At 33.4% G+C, this 27,930-nt stretch overlaps 2 protein-coding genes across 5 annotated transcripts; one reads left to right on the top strand and one right to left on the bottom strand.

Annotated features, from left to right (window-relative positions):
• The first annotated feature begins 371 nt into the window (after positions 1-371).
• Positions 372-26,647, top strand: LOC6642153 (polypeptide N-acetylgalactosaminyltransferase 2). Of its 4 annotated transcripts, none has more exons than XM_002065546.4 (8): positions 372-499; positions 2,243-2,404; positions 23,181-23,456; positions 23,721-23,935; positions 23,999-24,165; positions 24,223-24,910; positions 25,030-25,202; positions 25,990-26,647. In XM_002065546.4, exons 2-8 carry the CDS (start codon positions 2,318-2,320, stop codon positions 26,289-26,291), a joined length of 1,908 nt encoding a protein of 635 aa, XP_002065582.1. In that variant the 5' UTR covers positions 372-499; positions 2,243-2,317; the 3' UTR covers positions 26,292-26,647. The 4 variants fall into 4 exon arrangements, with proteins under 4 accessions (XP_002065582.1, XP_023031516.1, XP_023031517.1 ...); XM_023175748.2 differs by having other exon boundaries at positions 377-428; XM_023175749.2 differs by lacking the exons at positions 372-499; positions 2,243-2,404 and adding an exon at positions 22,672-22,831.
• On the bottom strand, positions 18,114-18,655 carry LOC6642154. Its single transcript, XM_002065547.3, has one exon. It carries the CDS (start codon positions 18,551-18,553, stop codon positions 18,158-18,160), a length of 396 nt encoding a protein of 131 aa, XP_002065583.3. The 5' UTR covers positions 18,554-18,655; the 3' UTR covers positions 18,114-18,157.
• Positions 26,648-27,930: the final 1,283 nt, after the last annotated feature.

Here is a 27,930-nt window from a genome sequence, read left to right as displayed (position 1 = left end):
AAAAGTTTAAGAATTTAATAGTCTAAGACTTTAATAGTCTAAGAAACTAAAAGTCTAAAATTGAAAAGTCTAAGAATTTACTACAAAAATTTATTAATGAATGCTTTTAAAGAAAGTCTAAGCCAGATTGTTTCTCACTCACAGTTTTGCTGCCTATGAAAAACGAAAGTGAGTTTTTTTTTGGACCTCAGAGTCTTGTCAGAGTCTCGTTGGGGCAAACATGTTCGCTTCGAACCGAATGGAACTCTTATACTCTTATACGCAACTATGATATGAAGATACAGATACATTTTGAACGGTGTTTTGCTTTGGTAGGTAGCATAGAAATATACGTGATAGCTGCGCTTTTTGTCAATTGCTGCGTGCCGTTTGATGGCAACGTGACTCGTCGTCGCTCTCGGATCGAACGGGATTCCCTCGAAAGAACTGTAATAGGAGTGTAATAATAACAATAAGTGTAATCAGATAAATGCAAACGGCAAAACAACAATCGAAAACGGTAAATGCAATTGAGAACAAGACCAATAAATGGCAATAAATCGAGCCAATTGTCGTAAAACAAGCGAACCAATAAAACATAATTATCATGAAATGCTGGAAATGTGAATAAAACAAATATAGATATACAATGTTTATTGTTTATGCCATTCATTGATATTTGCCGGTCAATTATTGTCTATGAAGAAAGTGTGTGTGCGAGAGCGTGTGCTGTGTGTGCGTGTGTTTGTGTGTTAGTGGAGGACCAATTAAAATTAAGGAAAATGAAAAATTTATCAAACTTTTCAACTAATCTTATCTTATCGCCCTCTAAGCATACAAATGATTGATTCAATGACACAATTCTGTCAGCTGTGACTTCTTTTCTCCATTCCCACCAAAAAAAAGCACAAAAATAAACTCAAAAAAAAAAAACAAAACAAAAATTTGGATATATGTATATAAAATGAATTAAGATCTATTAACAGCATGTGATGTAATTTCAGTCAATGGACTATAAATTATTTGTTGAAAGGGCAGCAAAAACCGAATTTGTTATAAAAGTTTTTTATTTTCTTCGTTGAGGCTTTCATGTTTGTTTAATCTATCAAAGCCAAAATGTGTTTGTTGTTTGACTAGTCTAAAGAGATGGAAAGAAAGATAAATTCTAAATGTTCTTGTTGTTTTTTTTGTTAATAGCTTAATGATAAAACCAAGATAGGAGATTAATCTTATCATTTGCTTCATTTAATGTCAAATTAAGTGGAATTCTCAAATTTATCATTCTGCAAAGTTTTGTTTATGTAGTTAAACGGGATAATATTGTAACAAGTTTATCAATGTTTGCCACAAGTGACAAATGAGTAATCGAAAATAATGTGAATATAAATTTTGAAGTGGTTTTCTATTAGTTATGGCATTTAGAAAAAACAACAACAATGAAATTGATTGTCTTTTGATTCAATAAACTTTTTGTATAAAAAGTTTGTAGGAAATTTTATTATTTTTTTTTATATTTATAGGAATTTTTCTAAATTATTAGCTTGAAACACTTGTTTCCTCCCCAAAATTATTTTGGTTTCTAAATTCAAACTAAAAGAAAAGTTATTTTCTTTTAAAAAAAAAATTGTCTAGACGGTTTGCTTTTTAAAAAAATTTTACAAAAATTATATCAATGTTTAATTGAATTATAAAAAATTTATCGACGAAAGTAAGGAAATACAAAATATTATTAAAAAATAATTGCAGAATTTCAGATTTTAAAAAATCCAACTAAATAGCAGCTTATTGAAAAACTACAACTTAAATGTATCTTAAACTAAGTAACCATAAACCTAATTATTTCATATTTTTCTCAATATAAGAATAGATAAAAAATATCTAGCTAAAATTTGTCATTGTTAATATTATCATTATTGATAAAAACTTGGAGTTGTACACACAATTATTTTTCAACTTATGTACATTTCAATTACATTTCTAACATTTCGCGTTGATAAAATCAATTAAATATTTAAATGCTAATTTGGTGAAAATTCTGAGAACTTAAATTGGATTGTTGGCCTTTAATCCAGTTGTGAATTACAGATAAACATTTGATGTACAGACAGACACACACACACACCCATGCACCCAGAGGCCAAAGTAATTAAATCAAATTAATTAATCAAATAAAAGAGATGAAAGCGAAATGTTAATACAATCACAAAAGTTTCTGGTAGCTGTCTAATAAAATTTTTTATAATATTTAAATTCCATAATATAGTGAAATCAACCGCCAAATAACAAGTGCAAATACGTCCCTATAAATAGATCTACATATATAAAGCAATTGTTCAATATGCGTCGGAATATCAAATTGATTGTCTTCGTTAGCATCATTTGGATGTTTGTGATGGTCTATTACTTTCAGACCAGCACGGAGAAGGTAAGTGCCATAAATATACATCAAGTATATATTTTAAATTTGAATTTTTGACCTGAAAGTTTTTTATCACTCGTTGGCGTCTTCCTCTTCCGTTTTAACGGATCGTCATCGCGGTGTGGTGTAGTCCATAGCTATGCCTTTTGCATAGTAATTATTTGATTGCCAGCTTATGGAGGTAGCTGGCTACTGTCTGTTTTTATTATTTTCATTTCCATTGTTTTCTCCTCTCCATCTGCACATAATTAGACTCACGTATTGGGTGGGTCTGCCACCGTTGCCCCACTCCACGCCCCTCTAACTATATATAGTTTTCTCATGGTAATTCCAATGAGTACTGTGTAGTTGTTGTTGGTTGTTTTAAATTAAGTATTTTTCTTTGTCCGATATATAGCGCAAATATCTGGCACATTCGCGAATTGGTGTAGTTTAGCCTTTGAGGTAAAGTGTAATCTTATCGTATAAAACTTACAATTGTTATCAATGAACAATAATATTATTAATAAAGGGCAATAAATGGATATTCTCATAAACAAGGTCTTTGCATTTCAAAAAACAATACATAAAGGGAATACATTGGATCCATTATTGTACGGAAGTTAATAATAGAATTCATTTATAATCTCTTTATTTAGCATATTACTTTTGAAACAGTTTTATACTCTTCCTTTTAATATCTTTTATCTTAGCCAACTTGAGTCCAAGAATATTGTTAAATGGCAAGTGAATTGAATTAAAGTTAAGATTTATATTCCACAGTGAGTTGTCAGTAAGATCTGACTGCAGAATGGACAGTTTGCATTTTCGAGAAGTGAATGGTTTTCGAGTTTGCACAACCCTCAAAAAAGTTGTCGTTGAATGTTGGTTTCTTGCTTTTGGTCTTGGCTTGGCAACAAATCTAAGGTGCGTTTCATATTTATTTATGGGACATTTGACTTTCATAAAACTTCATATAAGCCCAAGTAGAAGGTTAACTCTCTTGTCAAACAACTAACTAATTTAATGCCTTTTATACGTTTAAATTGGCAAAGTCTTCCGCCGTTGAGATAAACAAGATCGTGAAATTCAAAAGGTTGACCTAATACATTTTCAATTATAAGTTGGATTTTCTTTGTTTTTTGGCTATCAAGAAAGCAAAACTAATTCTAATTCTATAGCAATCCTTAGAATTTCGTAATTAATTTTAAGCGTATGTACTTGGTTAAACTACTTTTGTATAATTAAGCATCAGAAATGGCCAAGTTATATCTAGAAAGCAAAGGAAGGTGCTCTTTTCCCATTAGTCTGTAGTCATGTTTTCAAGATAGTGTTTTTTCAGAAAACTATCTTCAATTATTCAGCGAATTATGCATTTGCTAGTCCTTTGTTCTTAAGAATAAGATGTACAATCTATGAACTATGAACTATCTAAACTTTTAAGTAATGCTAGTTATTCCTGCATGTCTACAAATATAATATAAAGTAATACTTCGTTGATAATCAAGTAAGTCGCTGACTTTGGTATATCATGAACTGTAAAATTAATAATAAGCACAAATATAATCACTGCTTTGGGTTCTACTTAAGTTTAAGGCAAAAATGTGTATTAATCTTTCTATAATCTATAACAATGCATATTTCTTAATTGGTATTAAGTATAAGATCACACCTTAAATAAACTTCAATTACATTTTGAGGGCACATTCGACTAAACAATATAGAAAAAGAATTTATAATAATAAAGGACTTTAATATCTCAAAAAACAAGTTTAAACTTGAGTCGCAGCTTTTAGAGAATAGAATAAATTCGGAGATTTTTTAAACTGAATATTGCTTAAAAACTAGGATTTTATTTATAACCAGAAACCAATTTAGGATGCTAAAAAGTATGAAAAAATATATTGGAAATATAGGAATTATCTAAGAAGTAGGAAAATTATTTTCTCTTATATAAATAATGAGTACAATTTATTGTAGTAATTGTTAACGTAAAGTACGACACCACTTATAGTAAAAATTTATAGTATTTATAGTATTTATAAAGATTGAAAACTTGAGTATGTGATTGTGATTTAAAATAAGCCAAACTGATAATTCGAGTTGCTCTCACATTCCTTGGCAATCATCTGCGCATATTGCCTATTAGCATTTGATTGAGTTGAAAATTAAATTTATAATCTGATTGGCTATAAAACAAAAAACACTTCATAAATGTATTTTTATGTACACATAATATCTTATCCCTCGCACCTCAAAACTTATCGCTCTCTTGAACAAACAAAAAAAACCCTGCAGTAAAATTTATTTATATACCTTGTATAAAAAAATAAACCTTGTTAATTAAACAAAATCAAAAAAACCAAACAAACATTAACCAATTTGCTATGACTATATTTTTATACCCTTTCCAATTAAATCAAATGAATTCTTAAGAATCTTAAAGAAATATCTTAATTAAAAGAAGTTTTGGGAAGTGAATTCGTTTGGTTACTCTAATTCGCTTCTGAATATAGTAGAAACTTTGAAATTTTTATGAATTAATAAGAAATATATACAAATATCGCTCTATAGTAGTTTCATTTACACATTGCTATATCGACAAGCCGTCTCACTATTTTATTTCAAATAAGTTTTACTTTCTGTGGATAATTAACAAACGACTATCCAAATTGAAATTGCCCTGAAGCAAAAGTATTTAAACCGAAAGTCAAACTCCTAACAAGCTGACAAGAGCTGAAAATCGTTTCCAACCTGCAGCAATGCAACAAAATTTACCCAAAATGTATGAAAATCGACTGCAGATATAAGAAATGATGATGATGCCTCTCGGATTTGTGAAGAGGAGATGAAGAGAAGTGCAGACAACAGGGAGCCAACTAGAGTTGGCCATGTAAAATGTCGGCTTTAAGTACATATATCTCTATAATCGGCTTTATTTGTGCAGTTTCCTGTGGCCTTTTCACATTTCAACTCTTTCACTCCCTGTCCCTCTTCCCCTCTCTCTCTGTGTTTGTCTGTTTGTTTTGACTGTTCGGAGCCATTTGCTATAATTATTATTTTCCCTCAATTTTAAAAACAGTCAAACACAAAAAACAAAAAAAAATCATTGCAAAAGATCAAAAGTGTAATTAACAGAGTATTATTGAATTGCTTTTCACACTCATTATGAACACATGTGTGTGCGTGTGTGTGTGTTGAACAGATAATGCGGCGGTGAGGCGGGAAAGGTGTTGCTGATGTTGTTACGTGGGCGGCTCTTTACTCTTAATTTGAACAAAATGGCGCCCACATTTAACATTTACCATTTGCCGTTAGCTCTTGCTATTTTTTTTTTAACTTTTTCTCCTATCAAATGTAATTTTCATTTTAAATTTTAAATGCTTGCTAGCAAAAGGTTTTTCCTGTTTTCCAACAGAGATAGTAAGAGAAGAGCGTTACAATCAGCCGAGTATATAGTCTGACATATCTCTGTGACCATTTTTTATGGACACCTATAAATTGCTAGTGCTTTTTTGTTTAATGCAATTAAAAACATTTATAAAAGTGCCACATGCAATGTTTTTTGCAACCAAACAAATTGAACGCAAAGAAAAATGTTCAAATTAAAAAAACTTTGTCCTCCAACCATGCAGAAAAATCCTGCAACTTGAAAGTCACAAATAAAAAAAAGAATCGAAAAAAACTGCATTTAAATTGACATTTTCTGTACGCATTCATTTCACATCGAATGTGTGGGTGAGTTCTTACTACATATGACAGGAATATGTCGTTATCGAATATGTAGTTTTTTCATATTTCATCTAAAGAAATTGCCAAGTTGCAAATATGTTCGATATTTCGAAAATAAAGCTTGATTTAAGCGCGTATACAGAAGCTAAACAGTATTTGAGTTAATCTCCAGGTTGATTGATTTTGGCATTTGAATACGAATAAATATTTGCATATAATAAATGAAGAAATAAACAATTTTCTTTTTGTTTTGATTTCAAACTCAATGTCACTTTAGATGACATTTTTGTTGGAAATGTGTGAGATAGTATTCATTTTTTTATCTTATGTTTCAAAACTGCATTGCAATCTCTAGTAGAAGAGTAAGTACAAAGAGAAGAGCTGGACTGAATGACCAAACATCTTATTTTTAACTTCACACAGATTGTGTTTACTTAAATCCAATTATGAATACTTATTAACTAAGACAAAGTAGCTCTAATTAACCTATTTAACTCTCAATTAAGACTCCAATGTTGAGTATACGTTCATATATACATACATATATCAACCTAAACGATGTTGACCTACCACAAATCTTTATTAACTTTATAACACATAAGCCCATTGAGTAAAATGATTCATTCATAAACCGAGTAATATTTCAAGTGAATTTTATGCCTTCTCATGGCTTACGTCTTCGAAAGCATTGTTGAGATATGAACTACAAGTAAAACTCAATCACACATTGTATTATTAAATTTAATTGTTAACAGCATGGTGTTGGAGTTATATAAAGAAAACATATGATTTTGGGTTACCAAAAAAAATATTCAAAACCCCATGGCTATAATTAATCGTCACGGGCGGGCAGCATCAGCAGATTGCGTTACAAATTGGAAAAAAGAAACTTTCTTCTTTCAAGACTTTTTTTCGTTGTTGTAAAGATTGAGACACAGTCACCATCGTTTCTGTCATTTTCATATACTCCATTATCATAGATGATATGCAAATGACCCTACACAACTCATAAATGCAAATTCTGGCTAACTTTTTCACCAACGGAGAAAAAAGTTTCATTGAAAATGATATGAGAATTTCAATTTTCGCACTTGCACACTTTCACATCCACATAACGATTTCCCATACAAACTTTGATGGCCTTGTTGCTGAAAAGTGAAGCGCCAAAAATAAAAATGAGATGAAATTATATTTCAAGTTCAGACCAAAATGCTTTCAAAATAGCTTAACGCATCATGAATTCGATTTATGGCCATAAAGCTCTGCATATCATTGAGTGACTATTATACTATCATAGACAGTATATGTACGGATGTATGTACTACATATATCTTATTCTATATAGTACGATGTCATGCAAGTTACGCTCTGTTTGACAGCCAAATGACAATATTACGTTTGTGGGAACAAAAAACTTCACCCCAAACAAGCCAATGGAAAATAGATGAACCCAACAGGCTGGACATTAGTTGGCCTTGTCGAAGTTTTGATACCCTTTGATACTTTAGAAACCTCATTGGAAAAGTTTGAAGGCAGTCTGAAAGAAGTTGGACTAACTAAAACTGTGGCATAACCATATATAATCTTTGTTCGATGAATATACTGAACTAATATTAAAAATTAATAGCAATGGTATTGAAGAAGATAGTTAAATATTATAAACTTAGATATAGAATGAAATAAAAACGAAATTTGAAAGGTTTATAGAACCAAGTGTAAATAGGAAATTCAATAAAATGATATCTGATCGATCTAACTAGAAGTAGAACTAGATCTAAGTCAAAAGAGCCAAGTTATGGGTCCTCCCAAGTTATGGGTTCTCCATTCCGAAATGCCAAAGCTCTGGTTGATAGGGTATAAAAGGCCAATTTTGCTCTTGAAATACTTTGAATAGAAACAAAAAACATTTTGGAATGAGAAGTTAATTTTAATTAAGGTTCGAATTCAAAATGGAACTCGTTTTGTTTTCTGGTTTTTTTGTTTTTTTTTGTCGACATTTTTAGTCTGATGACTGTTCGCTTTAGAGACAAATTAACATTTTATCAGCAAGTTTTGATTTTGAAGGCTTGACGGACACAAAAAGTTGTAAAGTTTAGTTGCCTCGTTTGACATTTTGTGGTTCTTTGATTTACTATGAATAATTAAAGATTTCTATCATCTGCAGGCAGATGACTTTTTTCCGCCTTCCCTCTCTCTCTCCCTCTGTCTCCCTATCCATCCAATAGGCCCAAACGAAATAAATAAGTGTCTGTATGGCTATAATTGTGCTTCTGGCCTAACCGGCTCTTGATATACTTAACATTTGTCGTGCACAGCAGCCGGTTTTCTGTTTTTTTGAGCGTCTGCTTTTTGGCTCCACCTCGATCCCCAACATCTGGTAGCTGTTGCTCTTTCGGTGTTTGTTTCTTTCTCTCTCTTTCGGTTGTCGCTTTTACAGTGTTGCCATTACGCAACATAACCGTAACCCAACGCATGGACACAAGGTCGTTCGTTGCGGCGCGGCGTTCGCTTAATAATTTTACTTTTTATGGCATCCAATACCGCCTTCTCTTCTGCTTCATGTACGCCAATGTAGTGTTCGATGGTTTCGATTAGAGATGGCCTAATCACTCACATGACTGACGTGTAATATGGATACATCCAGCAAGCTGAATATAAAAGAATATTTAATCAAAATTGTTACTTACTTACTTTACTTACTTACTTATATTGATTAAAATACATAAGTAAAAATCATTAAAAATTGAGGAAATATGGCGTTATACTAAATTATTATCAGTTGACTAAATTTCGGTAAGACATATCAAAATTTTTGAGCCGAAAATGTTGACTTTTTAGTTGGACCCTCCCCAAAAATATTTTATAGATCCATCCATTGTATCATTTGTTTTATTTAGAGTCTAAATTTTGGACATTATTATTGTAAGAGAAAAATGTGGGCATTTGTCTTTGTCTACTTTATTTTGTCCGATTTATTTTGTGTTATCCGATTTTTAAATATTAATAAAGGAAATCTTTAGTCTGAGAATATTTGAAGTTGAAGTTAAAAAAGTAGTAATCAAACACACTTCGTGCAGAGTTTCCCTTAATTTTTTTTTTTTTGTATTATATCCTCAATATCTAGTTCTCAACTTTTTATTATCATTTTAACTTTTAGACCAAGAAATCTTTAAAACTGACCATAAATAAGTTTCGATTTTAATACTTTTGCATTTTAAACTGACTATAAATTTCATTACACATCTTGTTCTTGAAGTTATCGTGAGAAATTGGGCCATCTCTAGTGTCGATACTTGATATTTAGTTGGTCGTGCCACTTTCAATTTCATTTCGCTGATTTTTATTGTTATTTTACAACTTGTTTGGATCCCTAGTCTTGCCACCGAGTAAGTGCGTGTGAGTGTGTGTGTGTGTGTGTGTGTGCGTGTGCACCGAAATGGCATAACAATGATAAATGGTACAATCGAAAGGGAGGAAGAAATGATTTTGGAATTGGACGATGGTTTTTATTGAGGGTTTTTGGCCCAACAAATTGAGCAGCCCCAACGGTTAGTTGGCAGTAAAGCACAGAAAGCCACAAAACGATGCAAAATCTGCCACTGACAGCTGTAGCACCAAATCTAACCAAGAAGCACTTGAATTGTGGACACTTGTGTGAGAGAATTTCTGGAAGATATATTATGAGAAAGATAAAATGGTTGAAACCCAGATTTCATCTAATTTAAGCAAGTGTATAAAAGCGTAATTAACACTCATATATCTTTCTTAATTGGTGTCTTCCTTTTTGAAAACTATTTTTTGCACAAATCTTTGCCCATAACCTTTACCCAAATATGTATGTATTTCATAATATTTTAATGTTGAAGTGGTAAAGTAGTTGCCCTACACTCAGTCACCGAGAGTCCCTCTTGTACGTCAACTTAACATGTTTTGCGTCATAAAGTTCAAGTTCATTATGCCAACCAAACAGAAGACCTACAACAACCAGTTAACACAACACACATACATGCATGCATACATGATGATGGCCAAGATGATGATGGTGATGATGATGATGTTGTTGTTAATAATAAAGCTCAAGCCAGGCCAAAAAAGAAACAAACAGAAAGAAGAAAAAGAGAGATGATGAGGGGGGAAAAACGGTTAAGTACCACTTGCAGCGATTACACAAAACCAAAGAAAAGAAGCAAAAAATAAAAACACTAGTACACAAGTTAAATAAGGTCGTACACTTTGAGATACCCTGTAGCGCAGTATGAAAATGTGCAAGAATTATATCTACAGTATAAACTGTCAGAAAATGCTTTGAAAGTGGATAGGGAAATAAGCTATTCTGCTTGAAGAACCAAGTTAAGATTTCGAAATCACGAAAGGGCTATAAATTAAAGGTCAGAAATTTTGAAATTTATTACCAAATATATAAGTAATCGATTGCTCACGACTTACTCAAGTAGTTCATGTACTCAAAAACTGAAGCCCAGCTCTAGTTTCCAATAAGTAGACAAAAACTTGATGTTGATTTTGAATTTACTTATGTAAAGCTACGAGATGAAATCTTTAGCAAGTTTGAAGTATATTTTCCCAACACAACACAAAACAAAACTAAAGTTAAGAGCAACTAAACCCAAGAAAAGTTCTAAAAAGTATAAGCACTTAACTATCCAGAAACTTTTTACAACTCCCGAGATGGCAATATAGACTTCTTGTTCGAACAAGATACAAATTTTGCCAAATAGAAGAAAGTTTAGAAACATTTCCTTCGCCTAAATTTAATTGGAACTACTTGACCGTTTGCCTATTTGCAAAGTGTTTTCATGGACTAATCCACCCCATAGTTTGATTACAGGGTATGCCATAATAAATAAAGTGAAACCCACAATAAGAGGACAAATGTTGTACATTAAATAATTATTATTTAATGACATTTACACAAGTTGCCGATGTCGTTGTCGTTGTTGTTGTCGTTGGCATTGCCAGTTGACAAACAATAAAACGAATGCAATCTTCAATTTTCAATCACTCTCCTCTGCTCGCTCCACTCAGTCAATGTTCAATGCTAAATGCGCTGCTAAAGTTTATCTCATTTAAATAAAAATTAAATTTAAACAAGTGAAAGTACATACAAAACATTGAGGAACAACTTGAGAAAGTTGAACACAGAAGACAATTTAAATGCATGAAATACTATCAACCAATTGTCGACCATTCCGGTTGTGTTTTTCCCCCCACCTCCCACCTCTTGCCTTTTTGTGTTTTGGCTTATTTCGAATTTTTTTTTCTTCTGCAGATGCAGAAACCAACCAAAAAACCTAACTGAATAACCACTGAATGGGCATTTGTGCCACTTAAGTAGTGGCATTCACCTCGGCTTTTGTGTTGAGCTGCTACTTTTTATGCCTGTTAGCGGTAGTCTTTTCATTTAGACGGTTGTGTGGGCTTTCAGTATACTCGAACTACTAATATTCGCAATTAATGGATTGCTTTCAAATTTTGAAAAAAAAGGTTTCTTTCTTCATTAGAACTTCAGTTTCATGTAAAGACCTTTGTAATATCATTTTTGATGCGTTCTACTTAATACGTTAATTAATTGGTTAATGAATAATTGTTAAGATTTGGCATTTAAGTTGTGCCTGAAACCGGAAGCTAAGTTTTAGTTTGCGAAATGAGACACATGACAACCAATATTAATCAAAAAATCTTTTACTTAGAAATCAACAAGGAAATATACAAAAATACGATTTTCAGTGTTTTTGAGATAGGAAATATACAAATTATGCAACAACCAAAATTGAACTTTAGAGCACTTTTGGCAATAAATGAAAGTAAGAAAGCTTTTCGTATCCTTAATCCTGTTGACTGTACAAAAACAGGATTGTGCCAGGATAAATATCACGTCATGCACAAAGTTCATTAAATTTTTTACTATAAACCTTACACAACGAACGAGCTTGGTCTATTGATTTCTGTTCTAGTCAAAGTGTTTTTGAAAGAAAGTTTACTTTGAATTAGAACTAGGAGAGTGTAATAACAAGTTTAAATACTTTCACACAAAGCATAAGAAATAGACTTTTGTCGACACCTTTTCCCCCATTTTTGCTTTTTTTAAATCTGATTTAAATTTGCTCGATTTAGTTAAGTTTCGAGAGAATAATTTGGTTTTCGATTCCATCATGACTTGCTGTGATCTGGGCCATGTTTATGAAATATGTATATGAAATCATAAGTCCCATAGAAAATTTCAATATCATTCCCCTGACAAACATTTCCAAATATTCTTGAAAATAAAACATGAAATATGTAATTCCACAAGGTCTATAAAATTATCATTATTGTCAAAAATAGTCCACGTTCTTCTTTTTCTTCTTCTTTTTTCACTTTACTTATCACTTGTTTATATTTCGTGTCCACCTTATTTACTTATCGTTCTACTTTGTTTCCAGCAACATATAAGTTTAATGGCTTAGAGTTACTTAAAAATGGTTTGTTAGATAAATTGTTTGGCTTACTAAGTGTAATAACAACTCCATTCTTAGAATTATTTTGTGGTTCGTCTTTAATCAAGCCTAATTAAATCAGCGCTTTAACACTATAAATTTTAATACTAAACTCAGAACTTTATTAAAGTTTTAGTAGCATAATAAATTTATTGGCCAATTTGAATTCTGGCTTATAACAGATATTCGTTTTATTGATTTAAAATTTGAATGGTTCATAATTGAAGTTTTGTTATAGTCAATTTCAATTTCGTTCAAGTCGCTGGTTGCTTAGTTTTTGTTTTTTTTTGGTAGCCTCTTCAAAGTTAGTGCCACCAGAAGTTGCAATAAATTGCATGTTGCAGCTGTTGCATGTTGAGGTTTTGTACAGAGCCATATCTGTCGGTCTGTCTTTGTGTGAGAGTGTGCAACCAAATTGCCCCTGCGACTATGTGTGACTGACTTTGCCTAAGTGCCTATGAGTATATGTCTTCCCCTGCTTCTGTCTATGGTTTTGTGTCGCCGCCGACAAGACAAGGCTGCCTTGCCCCATTGCTGTGACACTGCGATGCAGACACAGCTTGAGCTTCAGCTTCAGCATGGTTGCGACAAGAGATCTTCATAAAATATATTGAAAGTGCTTTGCATAAATTTTACGTCTTATGGGGGTCGTTGATGTGGCTATGTCTTTGCTTCGGTCACTGTATCTCTCCTCCTCCCTTCCTCCCTCTCTCTCTCTCTATGTTTGAAGCTTAGACAATGCATTATTGCCTTTGGGCTCTGTTTTGTTGACTGAGTTGGTTTCTGTGTTGGCCTTTGACTTTGGGCCTTTAAAAACTTGAAAATCAATTAAGGTCATGCCACATTAGAAATTTTACTACTTACATTTCAGCTACTACTATCGCTTGCAAGTGCCTTAATTCGGTTCATTCATTAATGCGAATGTTGTCATACCATGTCCAGTGGGTGTAAAAAGGGGTGGATGGGGGGATGGCACACACACATGTGGCACAAATAACGTAGACAAGTATAACAAATGACAGACATTGTTATTGTCTGCCACAGCAGAATGAATGACTCATGTACGAGTGTATAAAGAATTTTCAATGATTTAGCACAAGCTTCATACTACAATAAAGACCAACAACAGCTGGTTACGCCCAAAAAAATAATAAACAAAAGCTTCAAAAAAAGACAAAAACAAAAAAAAAGGAATCGCAATCGTTGAAAGGAAAGCCAAATTCTACAGTGGTTAAAATTTTACGATAGAGCTAAAGAAACAAAATTTATGGACTATTAATAACCCTTAGCAATTACTATACATATTTGTATGTAACAAGTACCAAAAACTTACAAATTCAAAACGCAACTCTATTCGTTTTTCAAATATCAAATACTTTGTTCTATAAATTGAGTGCTTTTAAATGTATTCATACAATGCTCTTCTGTGTACTTAATAGAGTAATGTGAATGAAAACAACTGAATCATTTTGAAACTAGAAATAAGGATGAATATTTCGATTCTGACAACAAGACTCATGGTTTGTTTCTTCGATCTCTCTAAATATCTTAGAGATTAGTTGTTAAATACTATTCGCTTGTTGTGTATATCACGATTTGAAGTATTGACATATAAATTCCTCTTCTGCCCTACATGTTTCTTTAGTTGAACTAAACATAAGTTTTCTATTCTATTGAAGCAAACTTTAAACCACATTTTCATAGTTTTCATGCTGATACCCACATGTTAAAGCTATTTCTTTCTTTTAATATATGTAAATAGAAGAATTGTATAATGTTTTTTAGGAAACACAAAGTATATATATTTTCTATTCTTGAACTTGATTCTAATTTTGATACCTTTCTGTAACCAAAACTGACTCAATATTAGACCACTGTGCCTAGTCGGATAGGGCAACGCATCATTCAAACTATAGTTCAAATATGTGTGTATGTGTTGTGTGTGTGTACAGAATGAGTAAGCTCACAGACCAAACCATCTGTTATAGATACAGATGCAGATTAATTTAGACATTGCTACATTTGATGAACCCATGGGGAGACTTCTGCGTTGTCCTCATCGTCGTCGACGACAAATTGCCAAGAATATGAACAAAAACTACATAGAAACGGTCACAAAACAAATAACCGCGTATTGGTCGGGTATCACATTCTCGGTTAACCAATTTAATTAATCTTCTGTGTATTTGAGCTGCACACACACACACACATATTTTATGATGACCCCAAAAACAAAACAAAAACGAGCCATCATTAGAATCATCATAATCACGATTCGAGCTCTTAATAATCTTCAATTGGAATTTGGTTTAGTTCATTTATAATTTTTGTTTATTTTAATTAGTTTAATTTTAGAAATTGTTTGGCAATGCGGTAAAATTTTGTAAATCAATATTGAAGCAATTAATTAGACCAGTAGCAAAATGTTGATTATATGCCAAAAACTTAAAATAAACAATGTAAAGTTTCAATACTCTTTAGAAGGAAAATTATATTAAAGATGCTCAACATTTAAAGCATTTTCTTTTGACAACATAAACCCTAGTATTTGTTTAAAGGAAAACTGACAAGCTGAATAAATGGAGGGCAATAAAAAATTAGCTTAGATCAATCATTTTGGCTAATTGCACATAATTTATCAAACAATCTTCTTCGATAAGTTGCCAAGTTCTGCACAAAATTAATGTTTCTCCATTGAAAGAGCATATAAAACCAATTTGGTTTCATGGTAAATAGGTTTATGGGGTAAACCACACTAACTAAGCTAGTTAGTAGATAATAATAATTAATGTATTTGTGCATTGTCCGTTTATTTTCCCTACAAGATTATGTTGCAATATTTAAATGATTTTAATTGAATTTGATAAATTTGCGTTCCTATTCCATTTGACCTTAACTGCTAACATTTTTGGGGTTTTGGTTAGTGAGAGGAAGTTTTTTTTTTGAATTTAAATTCCACACTTAAACAAAAAAAACTTGTTTGTTTTAGAGGAGATGTAACCAAAAATTAAATAATATAGAAAATAATTTGCTAAACCAAACTGACAGCTTGCGAGGAGGAAGCCACCAATGTTACCCATCTGGCTTGTTATATAGAAGACGCTCATGATGATCATGATGATGATGATGATGATGGTACCACACACATTTTGCTACCAAACAATTTGCAATTGTTGCTGAGGCGGCCGCAATTTGGTCTTGGCATGGCATACATTTCCATCGTCATCTCCAACATCCATTTCCATCTTGGTGCTCGACGAGAGGCAAATGAATTCGCTACTTGCGTAACATTTGCAGTTGCCACAATCACTAAAATTACTTCAGATACTTGGAAAAGACAGAGAGAGAGAGAGCACACGACTGAGCGAGACAGACAAAAATATAGAGACAGGCATGGAGATAGTTGTATCCCATACGAGATACAAGTAAGTTTTTCAATTAACCTCTCAGGTCAAACTCTCACCGAAACCACGTAATGCATTGTATTTGTTTAGATATCTCAAATATATTTTGTATACATCTCGATTTCATTTTTAGGTCAATAAACACTTTAAAACACATAAAACCTAATTATGAAATTTTGTTTAATAAAAGTGAAGGAAAGTTGACTGTTTCTAATTCTCAACTTTAGGGAAAGATCCGTTGATCGTCCCAAACGATCATAAGCTGTACACATTATTAATTTTATGTCTAACAATTAAAATAATAATTTGACATTTTTTGTGAGAAAATTTGTGATACTTAGGCTTAGTCAATTAAAACTCTATGGCTAATTATGAGGAGAGAAAGAAAATCTTTCATTTCTATGGAAGTTTTGGGCAATTAACCAAACACTTTAGATTACCATGGTTAATGTACCATCAAAGGTATTCGAGTAAATTATCCAAGTCAGGAAATGTGTAAAGCTAATTTTTATGTTTTAATTGAGAACATAAGAAGTTAACAAACAAATTTAAACCTTTCTAAGTATATTGCCTGCAAATAGGTAAATCTCTAAAAGATCGAATAAGAGATAGAATAGATGGCTGAGCTTGAGCTAATTCGATTATTTGGAAACAGTTTTTTTGGATGTGCTTCTTCTTTTACAACACTTTCATAGGTGAAGTTGTTAACTTTTGGTAATTGTAAGGGCAAATGTGGTTTGTTCACACTTTTAAAATTAAAACTATTTAACAAAGCCAAACTGAACAAAAAGTTTTAAGAAGCCAAAATGAACTTGTTTATATAGCGTCTTGTAAAGTTCATGCAATTCCTTTTCAAAGGGGTGACAAAAACATCAAATCCAAAGTACTAACAAATTGGTAAATAACTAAAATATAACTGACTAACATTATTTTATGTTTAGTTTAAAATTTCTAAAATTTACATAAAGTCAACTGAGTAAAGTACTTGGAAATAAGTCAAATTTCAAGTGCAGTGCCTCGATGCCTTTAGGCTTTAAGCCAAAAGCTAAATAATTTGTCAATTGCCTATTCAAATTTAGTTGGCTTAGACATGTGCTAAAGCAACATCTATTCACCCAGAGTTAATTTAATTTTAAAGCCACAAAGTTTAGACATAAATTCTTGTTGGTCTTGCCTAGGGGACAAGAGAGAGAGAGAGAGAGAAAGAGAGAGAAAAGAGAACCCAAAATCCGAGAATTATGTATGTATTTGATTATGCCCCATGTCGTGTCTCATATTCAGTTGGAAATTCTTTATGAAAGTTCAATGGTTTTTGGATTGGAGTGTGAGTTTATTTTTCGTTTATCCATTCTGTCTGCAGACTACAGAATAAAAAAAAAATATTTTCTTATATTTTTATTTTCAAGCGTGCATAGACTTTTAATTGAATTTTGTTGTTCTTGTTTGGGCTTTGGTCAGTTTGTTTGGTCGTCGATTTTGAGGTCGTCCGTGTGTGGTTGTTAGTTTTCTTTCTAAAGTTCTTAAAACTTATATGCACAAATGAAGTTTTGATTGCATTTACTTGATAAGTTTTCTAAATTCTTTAGCTTCATTTTGAGTTTTTTAGCAGAGACATTGTTATAGAATGGGTGAAAACTAAATTTGATACGTTCCAATTACTAAATTATGCACTTAGGAGAGCTCTCTAGCTTGATGTTAAAACGCATTCAGCTGGAAGACTGAACAACAACATACAACATGCCACAGCGGAGATGAGAAACGAAATGAAAAAAGTAGAGAAAAGAAGAAATGGCAACACGAAGATTAAAGAAATCTTGCCACAAAACCAAATAATGGTTAAGGTCGAGCGATTTAGGGGGGGAAAAAAAAGCCAAATAAAACAAATTAAGCAAAAGACAAGACACGAATGTGAGAGTGAAACCAATAAAGTTAAAGCTAAATGAAGAAACAAAAATAAAAATAAATTTCACTAATTACCAAATGAAATTTTTCAAGTCTACAAACAAAAACGAAAATATTGCCCTCTAAACGCTCAAGAGCATGGATGTAGAGAGAAATATTGTTTAGGGGGGTGTGAATGCTGTTTTAATCCAAAGACAATAATCATCTGCTTATAAGTATATATTATTATCTCAAGTATTAAGAATTGCTTATTCATCTTCTTCATTTACAGACAAAATGGGAAGCTCATCTGATTCTCGCTTCTCGGCGGCAATTCCGGCCAACATTTGTTGGGTCTCCTTTGCCAGATTAACCAAAGTTCTCAAATCGCTTTCAAGTGTCTCAATACGTTGCCGCTGTAGAAACATGATTCTTATATAACGCTCGTTCTCCTCACCACGGGCCACGGCCAGATTTTGCCAGTAGGTGGCGTCTTTCTCGATCTTCGCCGAGGCTCGCTTCAGACTCTTTTGAAGTATCAAAATAAGATTTACCAAATTGCGTAGAGTACAACGATGTGCTTTTGGTTTATCCGCATCAATGGAAGAGTTTTCATTGATTGAAACTGGGGCAATTGGTTTCATTTCAATCGATTCGTTGTCCATTGTGAATGCTGGGAAAATATATATATGTATACTAATATGAACAATGTCGATTATATATTTAGTCGTTACGGGGTATATGAGAATAATGTGGCTATGATATGGTGATTTCACATTGTTTCAGTTCTCCCAATTTAAAATCCAGTTGGTCATTTTGAACGATAAACACAAAACGACTGGGAGGTTTCTAGTTATGGGACAACAAAAGGCTATTTTGTGGGCAAGGAAATGGACTTTAAGCCAAAAGCATTGCGCATGATGTGTGGTTTACCCTATCCCTTGTCTTTTCTTGCTCTTTGCCGTAACTTTGTTAGAAATTCATTCCTCTCCAACTCTCTCTGTGTCTCAGTTTTGGGAAATTTTCGGTTGATTTTGCTGCGTATCCTGCATTGTCCTCAACCATGTGTAACTTAATTAGTTTCATTGTTTGGACAGCATATTGAGGCCAGAATTTATGGCCACTGATTGGCTGGGATAACTACAAACACACACACACAAACACACACACACACAAGAGACCAAGCAAAGAGAAGGTAATCGGCTTACTTCTATATTAATATAGTTCATATTCCAGTTCAATCGGATAGTATCAAAATCACATTAAATTCTCTTGTAGTCACTTTGTTTCATTATTTTCATATTAATTTCTTGTTAATCTTAATTATGTATAAATCAAAGTTTATCTTTCATATACATAATACAAATGATTTATTAGACTCAAATTCCTTGATATGAAAATTGAAAAAGTTTTTTGCCCTCACCCACACACAAACACACACACATCTAATTCATTACATTTCTATAAATAGAAGTCTCTAGAGAAATCTGAGAGACATCTCAGTTGCCAACTGCAGACGTCATTCGATTGAGAAATATGATTCTTGTTCTTGGTATTTGCAACTAAAATTACAAATTGCCATTGAATAGAGAGTTTCATATTTGTCACATTTATATTTCAAGCAGCAGGCCATAATCGAGTTTACCAGATTTAATGACGACAGTTAAATAACTCTGTGGGCGTTTAAGTCTTATGTTTCCATTTACTTTTCAGTTCAATCTGTTACATAGTCATAAGCGAACTTTTGATTTTCACACACAGAAATATACACTCTAAACATTTCTAAAACTTAAAAGAATAATATTATATAAGAATATGTATACTGGAAGTCAAGATGATGGCTAAGATGGATTTTATTTTTAATGGATTTTTAGAAATTATATATACATACATTTCCCATGGTAATAATATATCAAAATTTAAACTTACGAAACTGTAATAACCATAGTTCAAACATCGAATCGTCATTTTTCTTGTAGTTTGTCAAATTCATGTCATTAGTCAATCAACAAAGCCAAAAAAAAAGAAAAACAACTTGCAACAAAAACCCCAAAGCAATAAAAAGTGGAGCAACAAGTTGCTTTAAATGGTTTCAATTTTTTTGTTGTTGGTTTTCCTTCAGATGAACAAAAGTAAAGTTCAATGGTATTCTCCTCTTTTTCGTCCCCCTCTCAGTTTCTCATATGCTCCATGAGTTACCCAAAAATAGATAAGTTTTTGGAGAAGCAAAAAATAAAACCAATGTAGTTCAACGTCATTTAATGGCATTGGTCGTTGGGGTCACTCGAAATTGAAAATCAAAGCCAGCGAACAAAATGCGATTTATGTTAAGATTTGTTTTGAGCATCATGAAGAAACAGGTTGATTGCTCAGTTTCATCGCCTTGTGGTTTGGGTTAATTAAAGCTACCTTTTTGTGGGATGATTTTATCGTTTAACATAACATTTATTTTAAATTCCCTTGGCATCTTTAAAACATCCCATAAAACACTTCTTCTCAAAGTAAGCCAAGTTTTAAGTAATTGAAAGTTGCAGCATTTGGATTACCTTTAATCTCGTTCATAAAGGTTAAGATTTAAGAGTGGGTCAAATGTTGGGCGTGCTGCAATTTCTATGCATTTGATTGACTGACTTATGGTTTGGCCACTAACTTAAGTAGTTAAGTGAAACGAATTAAACTTTCTATGCCAAATTTAATGAAAAACTGTGCGCGAACATTGGCTTGGCGAGAATATACAGAAAAGAAAATTTAAACCAATTTGTTTTTTACTTTTACTAATAATAAACTTGCCTTTTAGCGCCAAAAATTAATTAAAACTTATGAATTGAATTCATGCTTGCATTATTAAAATTTAAAAGAGCGCATTGCAATCAATTTCACACTTCAGAAACCAGAGATTTAATGCAGCTAAGCGAACGAAATTAAATAAAAAACAAGAGCGAAATTTGTTAGTATTAAAACTATTTACCTTACATATTGAAGAAAATAATAAAATAAAATAAATTTTACATTTGATTCAGGTCAACTCTTACGCTCATCGACCATTAGAAGCATTTCTAGCTAAAGAAGTTTCAATAAGCCTCAATTCCATGGGTTTCTTGACCATTGACAAATGATGCAACGAAGCCCGAAGTAAATTTCGAATTTCTATGCTCAAACATTGACCCATTTTTGCCTTCTTCTATGCCTCTTTCACTTTCGGGTCAAGCTTTAATACCGGCCTGACTCGATTATTAATTGCCTCTTGCATTGAATCTATTTGTCATGCCCTTTTTGGTCTTACTTTTTTTTCGTTTGTCGGAAAGTGTTTTCGTGGGGGTCGATAGAGGGGTGGGAGTGAGGGGTGAGAGGTTTACTTTTTTGCTCTTAACTCTGATTTATGTGCGCCTATTGAATGATCCAAAGGGGATGCTATTGCCGCTGACTTTGGCAGTATTTTCTGGGTTCTAATACCTCGTATCTAAAGGAAACGATGGAAGAGTGTATTAATGGGAGGAAAACAATTTGGGAATATATTTTAATTAATAACTCTTGCATGAGAATGTCTAGAGCTTATCGTGTTGGCATGACGAAGTATATTTTGCAAGGCATTCTTATTTCATAGCTGAGATTAGCAACACTTTGCAACTAAAGTTCAGATTAAAGCTAAATCACAATAGCTAAACTATATCTTAAAGTCAGGTAGTGTTTTGTAGCCATTTTTATATTCCACAGCATTCCAAAAGTCGATCTCATGTGAGAAATATTTTCTTCCATTGAGTGTTGTTCTACTCTGCGTATGCGTGTTTTTAATTTTAAGTGGACCTTTTTCTCTGCCAGTTGAGCTGCTCCCTTCTCTACCTTCTTGGGTGAGTTTCAAATTCGCCAAAGCATTTCTGATTTGCTTTTCCTTTTTTTATTTTGATTTACATGGCAAACGTGTCGTCTTTTAGCGTCATCTTTAAACGCATTTTTATCGCTTTTATCGCCACGCCCCTACTCCTATGCGAACCTTTACTCCCACCTGCTATTTCTTTAGCTTTCATTTTGGCACATTCATTTGATATGCAAGATTTCACTTGACAGCAGCTTTTGCACACTTTTTTATTTTTATATATTTAGAGCGCTTTTCTTTGCCATGCGTTTTGCATTGTTAAATTATTTAAAACGCTCTCAAGTGTCGAATTATGTGACAAGCAGAGAGTACAAAAGCATTTCAATAGACTGCCGTTGAGTGTGTTACTTTGCTTCAAATAGATTTCTTTGAAAGGTTGGCAACAAAGATCTCAGGGTTATTTGCGTCTGCAGCCATTAAGTGCTGTTTGTTTGCTTCCATTATGATTTAAAGGCATGCGAAACGCATTTGAATTTAAATTAAAAGAATACGTTTTGAAGGTTGCACATGGAATACATTGCATGCATTGAAATAGCAGTTAACAATACAGAGTACAAATTGAAATAATCCTGTCTTCGCCTTTGGGCAAATTAGAAGACTTAAAATGTTTAGAAATTGCTTTTGATTACCTTCTCAACGAAGTGTGTTAGTGGTTCAAGGACTTCGATAGTCTTATCGATATATATTGTCAAATTGAACTTAAGAAATTCTTTAGTGAGTTAAAGATTAAGCTCAATTTGATATTCAAAAATAATCTTAAACCCAATTAATGCAAATTTTTGTCTCATTTAAAATAGTAAAAAAATTATCGACAACTAAATGGTTGGATTATCGTCAGGCTCGCACCACTAAGCTGTACTATCGATAATACCTTTTGTAGGTTGTTAGTGGACCCATGATAAGTGCAAAGAAAATTGTTTTGGGACAGTCATTCTAAAACCCCAATGAAAAAAAGTTACTTATACAAATACATTTAACTTAGAAACAATAAGAAGCCAGTGTTATTTTTGTACTTTTTAGCAAAACACAAACTTTTATATTCACAATGTTTAACTGGGTCAGGCATTTGGTAACATATGCAGTTTATAGATTATAAATCTTAAAGTACATATGTACATATCTGCAACAAAACAACAAAAGGAAAAAAACATAAATAGTTGGAAGCATTCATACCTATGTCTGTATGTATGTGTGTGTGTATTTGTTGTGCTGTCCCATAAAGCAGCCAGGATACTTCTCTGAACTTCTCCTTTTAACACCGAAAGCAAGCAAATGCTTTCGCTTCAGTTGAGTTATGACCGCATTGGGGGCGACGACATCATCCGAGAGGACGCGTCGCCAATGTGGCGCAGATTAAAGAAATAAATTAAAACACTTTTCTCCTTTTTTTTTTTTGTGTTTTGTGTGTGTGCTTTTAGGTGGAAAATCGAGCATTGCGGCTACGTGAGGTGGCCACAGCCATGCAACAATATCAGGACGAGTCGTCGGCAGGCGCTTCAACAGCCCGACAATGGGCTTCAGCTGGTAACACGCCAGTTCGTGTACTGGGCGGAGGAGTTGGTGCCGTTGGGGGCAGCGGGGCCGATGATCCTGGTGGCAATGTTATACTAATCGGTTCGGTGAAGGACTTTGAGCGAAATGCTGTGCACGGCTTAAAATTAAATGGGATTGTGGCTCTGGAAGATACGTCACAGGTAAGTCGGATTATTGCGTGTATAAATCATTATTAAGGGGGTCGTGTCATTTGAGGTCAGACGGGGATAAATGTCAATGTAATATTAATTAGAATATCTGGGTGCAGATTTACTCAAATTGTTTCAATCAAAGTGGTAAACATTAGAATGTCTAAGAAATGTCAAAATAATATGTTCATCATGGAACCATTAAGAGACATTCGATAATTTGGGACCGATTGTTATTCAGGTCTCGATAACTAATTCAAGTTTATGATATCACAGGGTAATAGCGGCACTGGTGGTCCTTCAGGTGGTCGTTTACCCATAGCACCAAGTGCCCGGGGAGCCGGTGAAGTAGAATATTTCGATGAGGCTGGCTATATACGTGCTGGAGCATTACGCAACGGCGAAGATCCTTATATCAGAAATCGTTTCAATCAAGAGGCCAGCGATGCACTGCCCAGTAATCGAGAGATTCCCGATACAAGAAATCCCATGTAAGTATAGAAAATTCTTAGGTCATTGTACAGCGAGTGCAACTAAATCTGAATTATCGATAGGTGTCGCACTAAAAAATTCCGTAATGATCTGCCAGAGACGAGTGTCATCATTACCTTCCACAATGAGGCGCGTTCCACTCTGCTGCGTACTATAGTTAGTGTGCTAAATCGTAGTCCGGAGCATTTGATTCGGGAGATTGTACTTGTTGATGATTACAGTGATCATCGTAAGTATATTTGAAACTATTTATTGTTAAGATACTCATTGTTTGTTTTACAACCAGCTGAGGACGGTTTGGAGTTGGCCAAAATCGATAAGGTTCGCATTATCCGCAATGACAAGCGCGAAGGTCTAGTCCGATCACGTGTCCGCGGTGCTGATGCTGCCGTTAGTAGTGTCCTGACCTTCCTCGACAGTCATGTGGAGTGCAATGAGCAATGGCTGGAGCCTCTGTTGGAGCGAGTACGCGAAGATCCCACACGTGTGGTTTGTCCCGTCATCGATGTCATCAGCATGGATAACTTCCAGTATATAGGAGCCTCGGCGGACTTACGTGGTGGCTTTGATTGGAACTTGATCTTCAAATGGGAGTACCTAAGTCCCGCGGAGAGATCTGTTCGCCATAATGATCCAACTACAGCCATCAGGACACCAATGATAGCTGGCGGATTGTTTGTCATCGATAAGGCGTACTTCAACAAACTGGGAAAATACGATATGAAAATGGATGTCTGGGGTGGCGAAAATCTGGAGATTTCATTCCGAGTGTGGCAGTGTGGCGGAAGTCTGGAAATTATTCCATGCAGTCGGGTGGGACATGTTTTCCGTAAACGTCATCCTTACACATTCCCTGGGGGCAGTGGAAATGTTTTTGCACGGAATACACGCAGAGCTGCGGAAGTTTGGATGGATGACTATAAACAACACTATTATAATGCTGTGCCATTGGCCAAAAATATTCCATTTGGCAAGTAAGTAAAGGAGTTCGGAGGGAAAGAGAAACTAAAAGAGTTCAACAAAAGAACGAGCAGCTAACTTATGTGTGCGCTTATTGTTTTCTTTTCTGTCTCTCCTCTTTAACATTTCACAGCATTGACGACCGGCTGGCTTTAAAGGAGAAACTGCATTGCAAACCATTTAAATGGTATCTGGAGAATGTTTATCCTGACCTGCAGGCACCTGAGCCCCAGGAGATTGGACAATTCCGTCAGGATGGTACCGAATGCTTGGACACAATGGGCCATTTAATTGATGGCACTGTTGGTGAGTACACAATTCTCTACAAGTTTTGACCTTAATCAACTCAAAAAAATGTTCACAAAGTGAATAAGTTAGATATAAGAAACAAAGTTTTCGATTTCATTTGATTACTTTGTCTTATCGTTATAAAGGACATTTTTTTTAATTTTACATAATTTCTTTAGACTTAAAAAAGTATTAGAGGCTAAAATTGTGCCGAAAAAAGTAAAAGGATGTCATTACAGTTTTTTTTTTACGATATACACAAAGTTTATCTAATTCAGTAATAGTTGTTGATTCTTTTTATTGAAACAAAATTGCATTTTATAATTGAAAATTGCACTACTAAATTCTAAAATTCTCACAGCAACTGACTTCGCCTTTGCATATATACAAAGTTACGTGTCAGTTAGTTAAAGAGATTAATCTGTCAGTGAGAGGTACGTTGGGTTAGACAAGACAGTTGCTGTCTCAGCCATCAGCCCAGCAACTGACTCTGCATTTACAAAAGTAGGTAATAAGGTTCCCTCGGCAATCTGAGGGCTATCATAGAACCCATTTGAAAGCAGCTAAATTTGTGCAGTAACTGACTGCGTTTTGCAGTGAACTGAATAAACATGTTGAAGAAAAATGGAAAGGAATTGGAGCTGCCAACCCTTTTTCTGCATCAGCATGATTAAGGTAGATTAAGTTGAAGAGAGTATATTTTAAAATAAGCGAGTACTAACTCTAGGCAACCTTAAACGCCAAGCTTAGTAGTTAACAGCTTAAGAGTCAGTATTTCAATATCACATTTATCTTCCTTCCATAGGCATTTTCCCTTGCCACAATACAGGCGGCAATCAGGAATGGGCTTACTCGAAACGTGGCGAAATCAAGCACGACGATCTCTGCTTAACACTTGTCCAATTCTCCCGTGGCTCTCAGGTGGTGCTGAAGTCATGCGACGATTCGGAGAATCAACGTTGGAATATGCGCGAAGGTGGCCTAGTGCGACATAACAAGATCAATGTGTGCCTCGACTCCAGGGATCACAATCAACAGGGAATTAGTGCACAGCGCTGCAATTCGGCTCTATCCACACAGCGTTGGTCCTTTACCAAATACGCGTGAGAGAAGAACTTAACAACTGAAGCTTAAAGCCGTCTAATTAGTTTGAAAAATGAAATGGAAAACTGAGAAAAGTATAGGAAGCGAGGGAAGTTAAGAGGAAAAGGAAGAGCTGCGGTCGTGATATTTGTGCAAGTTTACTTGGGTAAACTATCTTCTCAGTACTCTATTGATAAATGTGGATTCTATATGTGTACGTATATGGAACTATGTATGTATATGTATGTGTAATGATTTAACTTGTTAATTTGTTGCTGAACATAACACAGACAGACACACACACAGACACAAAGTACATTTGACACATATACTATCTATAGGGTATATGTAAGTACGTAAATACATATATTCGATGACTATTAAGTGTTTACATTTAGTTAGGGCCTCATTAATTTTTCCAAAACGAAACAAAAAGCAAAAACTCAAACAATTCTTAATTTTTGGATTAGTCATTGGGTTCAACTACAATATTATATTATTTAGTTAAATTTTAAGGTGGGGATTAAATCATTTCATAATTTTAATTGTTAACACACACACACATATATATAAATCTATATCTTTTCAATCGCGATGGGGGGGTTAAAGACATACAAAAAATGTACTTAGACTGATTAATTTTTTGTATACATATGTAAAAACAAAAAAAAAAACAAATATATAAACACAAATGAGAAAAAATCTTCAAATATATAACCATTCACTTTCAATAACTTGCATTCCCTTTGAAAATAAAAATCTCCTAACTCCATTATTGGCGAGGTGTGCAAATAACATTCCAAAATACCATTAAAGAAATTGACAACATTAAAAGAATACCTTCAGCTTTAAGGATTTATTTGCCTTTTTGTTGAAAGTTGAACAGATCCTTTATTTAATGTCCAAACAGAAAGCGCTTCCAATCCTAAAGTGAATAACAGGTCAAGAGAAAGTCAACCAAACTTAAAATAACCCTAAATTGACCAATAATTAATTGTTATCAGTTATCTAATGATTACACCTCGTCTAACTTACATTCCTCAAGTCAATTACCTACTAGAACTACCTTCTTTTCCTCACACAACAAATCCAGCTCATGCTCAGAGTCTTCTCAAATGCAAAATGTACTTAAATAAAAACCAACATTAAATGTTATCATTAGTTTTAGTTACACTACATTTAAGTAAAATCATTTTAAAACTAAATGTGTATATATCAAATATGATTTTGACAAAAAACAAAAGCGAGTCAAATGCAAAAGGAGAACAAAAAAACCAAAATATAATAACAATTGTAATTGAATACTTTTTATTATGCAAATCGAACAATTTTTTATGTGTTACACAATCAATTGCTTTTATCGCTCAGGCGTTAAATTTATACATATGTATCTCAAAAAATGTTTTTATTTTCTCTACCATTCCATCAACGAATTTTTGTTATGTTCTGTTTTATGTATAAATGATTTGTATTGAGAGAGAAAAAACTATTAAAAAACAAAGAAAAAAAAACGAAAGGAAAATACCGAAAAAGACAAAACCAAATATTATATGTTTGTTTCTAAGTGTACAGTGCGTATACTTAATAATAAATTTAAATGCGATTTTCATTTACATCAAATATAAAAATCCAACAAATGAATAAAAATAAAACGAAAGAAAAA

This window comes from Drosophila willistoni, assembly GCF_018902025.1.
Source record: "Drosophila willistoni isolate 14030-0811.24 chromosome 2R unlocalized genomic scaffold, UCI_dwil_1.1 Seg167, whole genome shotgun sequence".
Classification (NCBI taxonomy): Eukaryota; Metazoa; Arthropoda; class Insecta; order Diptera; family Drosophilidae; genus Drosophila; species Drosophila willistoni.
The sequence above is the reverse complement of the archived record's forward strand: the minus strand, read 5'-3'. Positions and strand labels throughout refer to the sequence as shown.

Excerpts from the sequence above, each read along its gene's own strand:
- LOC6642153 (XM_002065546.4), top strand. The coding sequence starts at position 2,318 with ATGCGTCGGAATATCAAATTGATTGTCTTCGTTAGCATCATTTGGATG. Across the intron at positions 23,457-23,720 it reads CTCTGGAAGATACGTCACAG|GGTAATAGCGGCACTGGTGG; the intron begins GTAAGTCGGATT and ends ATGATATCACAG. Across the intron at positions 24,166-24,222 it reads TGATGATTACAGTGATCATC|CTGAGGACGGTTTGGAGTTG; the intron begins GTAAGTATATTT and ends TTTTACAACCAG.
- LOC6642154 (XM_002065547.3), bottom strand. The coding sequence starts at position 18,553 with ATGGACAACGAATCGATTGAAATGAAACCAATTGCCCCAGTTTCAATC.